General features: G+C 46.7%; 1 protein-coding gene across 1 annotated transcript; it reads right to left on the reverse strand.

The window, feature by feature from the left end:
- Positions 1-2,374: 2,374 nt before the first annotated feature.
- LOC112079703 (merozoite surface protein 2) lies at positions 2,375-3,349 on the reverse strand (the record flags this gene model as incomplete). The annotated part of the gene is made up of 2 exons (XM_024145574.1): positions 2,873-3,349; positions 2,375-2,693 (listed from the first exon to the last, which is right to left on the reverse strand). Coding segments are annotated over exons 1-2 (796 nt in total), but the record flags the coding sequence as incomplete, so codon positions are not given.
- Positions 3,350-5,247: the final 1,898 nt, after the last annotated feature.

Genomic DNA, 5,247 nt, shown 5'->3' on the forward strand with positions numbered 1-5,247 from the left:
AGGGGAGATAAAACACACATGTGCCCCTGGACAATATGAGGGAGAGGAAGACATTAAAACACCCTTGACAAGATGAGGAGAGAGGAAGCCATAAAACACACTGTGGCCCCTGAACAGAATCCAGATTAAACACACGAGCGCACACGCACACCCAAACACACATTAAAACCTCACTGTGTCATGCAAACCAGAGGGAAAGACAGACATAATCTGACAACAATAAAGTTATAAACGTCAAGTGAATAATACAGTTTTTTTCCCCGTTTTTTAATCCTTTTGTTCTTTTGTTCATTTTCCAAAGATCCGTTTAAGGATTTAAGGAGCTTTTCATGTTTCTTTCCTAGTCCTGAACCGGGTCAATCCCTCACAGTGTGTACTGTACTGTATGACCATGGAGCAGAAACATCCTCTGGACAAAACATCACAGCAGATAGTGTAGATGCACATCAACTCTTGGGAAGGACCATGAACACATGTCCTCTATGGAAGGACCATGAAACGTGTCTCTATGGAAGGACCATGAACACGTGTCCTCTATGGAAGGACCATGAACACGTGTCCTCTATGGAAGGACCATGATAACACGTGTCCTCTATGGAAGGACCATGAAACACATGTCCTCTATGGAGGGACCATGAACACGTGTCCTCTATGGAAGGACAATGACACATGTCCTCTATGGAAGGACCATGAACACGTGTCCTCTATGGAAGGACCATGAACACGTGTCCTCTATGGAAGGACATGACACTGTCCTCTATGGGAGGACCATGAACACGTGTCCTCTATGGAAGGACCATGAACACGTGTCCTCTATGGAAGGACCATGAACACGTGTCCTCTATGGAAGGACCATGAACACGTGTCCTCTATGGAAGGACCATGACACGTGTCCTCTATGGAAGGCATGAACACGTGTCCTCTATGGAAGGACCATGAACACGTGTCCTCTATGGAAGGACCATGAACACGTGTCCTCTATGGAAGGACCATAAACACGTGTCCTCTATGGAAGGACCATAAACACGTGTCCTCTATGGAAGGACCATGAACACGTGTCCTCTATGGAAGGACCATGAACACGTGTCCTCTATGGAAGGACCATGAACACGTGTCCTCTATGGAAGGACCATGAACACATGTCCTCTATGGAAGGACCATGAACACGTGTCCTCTATGGGAGGACCATGAACACTGTCCTTATGGAAGGACCATGAACACTGTCCTCTATGGAAGGACCATGACCACGTGTCCTCTATGGAAGGACCATGAACACGTGTCCTCTATGGAAGGACCATGAACACGTGTCCTCTATGGAAGGACATGAACACGTGTCCTCTATGGAAGGACCATGAACACGTTGTCCTCTATGGAAGGACCATGACCACGTGTCCTCTATGGAAGGACCATGAACACTGTCCTCTATGGAGGACCATGAACACGTGTCCTCTATGGAAGGACCATGAACACGTGTCCTCTATGGAAGGACCATGAACACGTGTCCTCTATGGAAGGACCATGAACACATGTCCTCTATGGAAGGACCATGAACACATGTCCTCTATGGAAGGACCATGAACACATGTCCTCTATGGAAGGACGCATGAACACATGTCCTCTATGGAAGGACCATGAACACATGTCCTCTATGGAGGACCATGAACACATGTCCTCTATGGGAGGACCATGAACACGTGTTCTATGGAAGGACCATGAACACGTGTCCTCTATGGAAGGACCATGAACACGTGTCCTCTATGGAAGGACCATGAACACATGTCCTCTATGGAAGGACCATGAACACTGTCCTCTATGGAAGGACCATGAAACACTGTCCTCTATGGAGGACCATGAACACATGTCCTCTATGGAAGGACCATGAACACGTGTCCAGCTGAACATTCCAAACATGCCTCTGAAGACCTAACGGCAAACCGGTGGAGGTCAACTATGTTAGCTAGTGCCGTCATGGACTTGAAAACAGATGTTTTTGAGCTTGGGTCATGGGAGCCAAAGACAGACCTAACCGGGTAGGTCAACTCACTGTCACAGCTTACTGTGAATAAACACAAATTAACTTCTTCAATTTGTGACAGGCACACGGAAAATCACACACTTTCGCATTTTGTGTGTCTTACACACAATGTGTGTACATTATGTTATACCCCCCACCCATCCTCCCCGACCAGCCATGCCCTCTCCATGCCCCAACCGTTTCTGGCTTAAGTAATTGACTGTTTTTATCTGGGATTGAATACCCACTGTATACAAAATCGTGTACTGCACACACATTTGTGTACTTTTACTTTGTGCCTGTCACGAATTKCCAATAAGCAATTTGTGTGATACTGGGTTGCTGTGTCCTGTCTCTCACCTCCTGCCTCTCTGCCCTCCTCAGAGACACTCTGAGGAGAGTCGATTGGYCCGCTGGCCTCAGAAGACCGCGCCCCCTCCTCCTGAGACACGCCTCCAGACGCCTGCATGGACCTCCTCTGCCAGATCTCCCCACCCTCTTCTTCCTCATTGGCTGCTGCGCCGGCGGTCCTTGCTCCTGTGACATCAGAGGCCCCGCCCCCCTGGTCGGCAACGCTACTGGTCGTCGGGGGGGCTGCGATGGCACTTGCTCCTTCACTGGATGACTCCGACCCTTCCTCCTCAGCCTTGGGCGCCATTTCCTCTTCCTTCTGTCCCTTCTGAAAATAGAGCAAAGTATTCTTTATTGTTAAACTTTGTTTTGGCATTTAGCCTTCATCACTAAGATATGAACACATTTAGATGAACCTAAAGTTGAAATGTACAGTAATATACATGTGGTAGAACTTTCTGTTAGATGGTGGACCTGCCCAGACCCTAGTCTGACAGCACCACTCACCTGAGTAGTGGATGTCTTCAGAACAGCAGGCAGTGAGTTCCTGAGGGGCCCCTGGGCTGCTGTGGTCCCTGAGATTGTTGGTTGCTGGCTGGCCTCAGTCCTGGCTGCCACAGCGTCCTCTGACACCTCCTGCACTGCAGTATTCGTCTCAGGTATTGGAGATAGAGGAGCTCCAGCCCCAGGAACAACCASAGATCCAGGTCTGGCCTCAGCTCCAACCCCAGGTCTGGCTACAGTTAGAGATCCAACCACAGYCATGGATCCAGCTCCAGAACCAGCCCCAGATCCAGCTCTATCCCCAGATCTAACCCCAGATCCAGCCCCAGATCCAGCTCCAGTCCTCGCTTCAACTGCAACTCCAACCCCAGCCATGGATCCAGCCCCAGATCCAGCCCCATCTCCAGCTCTATCCCCAGATCCAGACCCATCTCCAGCTCTATCCCCAGATCCAGCCCCAATCGCCATCTCCATCCCCATTCTCGCAGCTCTATCCCAGATCCATCGCCCATCTCCAGCCCATCCCCAGATCCAGCCCCATCTCCAGCTCCAGCCCCATGACCAGCCCATCCAGCTCCATCCCCAGATCCTGCCACCCATCTCCAGCTCATCCCCAGAGAGTCCAGCCCATCCCAGCTCCATCTCCAGGTCGCATCTCCACCCCTGTCCCAGATTTTGTCCCCCTGTGCTCCCTCAACCTCTCCCTGTTTGCCTCTGTCCCTCTTTCTCTTGTTTCCCCAGGCCCTGTTCTGAAGAGGCAGCTCCCTTCCCAACCAGCCTGAACACCATTGGTCAGTGGCAGCAAGGGCTTCCTGTCATGTGGTGGATGGTCCCTGGGCGGCCCTGCCTCCTCGTCTTCATCGAGTCTATATGCAGCATGCGCTGGTCGTGTGTTTTGTGGGGAACTGACCTCAGCTTGGGGTGATGTGTCGCCCCAGGGGCCGCTCTCCCGGCGGCCCAGGTAAGCTTCGATGGCATCCAGGTAGTCGTTGAGGGACACTTGTCTGCCGATGGGTGTGGCCGCCCGGGTATTGCCAATCCTAGTTAGATTAGATTATGATATACTTTTATGTGTCTGTAGTTCACAGAAATGTACTTTACGTACAGAAATCATTAAAAAAACACCACAAAAAGAGAAATTACCTGTAGACGGTTACATGAAACATACTACAGTATGACAGTTACATGAAACTATACTAATAGTATGACGGTTACAGTGAAACATACTAACAGTATGAGCAGTTACATGAAACATACTAATAGTATGACGGTTACATGAAAACCATACTAAAAGTATGAACGGGGTTAACATGAAACATACTAACTAGTAATACATGAAATACAGTGACGGCAGTGAAACACATACTAACAGTATGACGGTTTACATGAAACATAGCTAACAGTATGACAGTTACATACACATACTAAGCAGTATACAGTTTACATGAAACACAGTGCTTAACAGTATGAACGTTACATGAAACATACTAACCAGTATGATGCGGTTTTACGATGAATACAACGTAAATTCTTACATGAACATAAGTATGAACAGTTACATGAAACTAATCTAACTTAGGTAATGAGAGTTTTACTATGAATGCAATTACGCTAGACGTTATGAACGGTTTTACATGAAACATACTACAACGACGGTTAATGATAACTCTGAGGTTTTACATGAACACACTACAGTATGACATAATGCAGATACTAACATATGATTACAATGAAGCCACCATCTAAGCATTTGACGGTTACATGAAATATACATACTGAACAGTTTAAATGACTACAGATGAGTTTACATGAAAACTACTACAAGTAGTGACGGTTCTGACATATATACGAGAACAGTTACTGAATCATACAACAGTAATGGACGGGTTTAATGAAACATGTCTTAACAGTATGACGGTTACAATGATAACATAACTATATAAGTTTTATGACGGGTTACATGAAACATACTAACAGGTTGACGGTTTAGCATGACAACAACTAACAGTAATGACGGTTATGAAACATTGAAAACAGTATGACGTACAGAAACTACAAATGTAATCGGTTACCATGAACGCATACTACAGTTACCGGTAAGAACCATATGACAGTTGACTTATCATGAAACATACTAACAGTATTGAACGTTTCATGAGAACATTACTTAACAGTAATGCAGCGGTTAAATGAAAGCCATATAACAGTTATGACGGTTGACTATTGACACCTTCTAACAGTATGATACGGTAACAGAATATCACAAGGTTTTACATGAAACTCCACAGTATGCGGTTTACATGAAACAACCGTATGAACGGTTACATGAAACATCAGTAACATTAATGGACGGTTACATGAAACTATACTAACAGTTA

Source organism: Salvelinus sp. IW2-2015, unplaced genomic scaffold, assembly GCF_002910315.2.
Source record: "Salvelinus sp. IW2-2015 unplaced genomic scaffold, ASM291031v2 Un_scaffold9134, whole genome shotgun sequence".
NCBI classification, from domain to species: Eukaryota; Metazoa; Chordata; class Actinopteri; order Salmoniformes; family Salmonidae; genus Salvelinus; species Salvelinus sp. IW2-2015.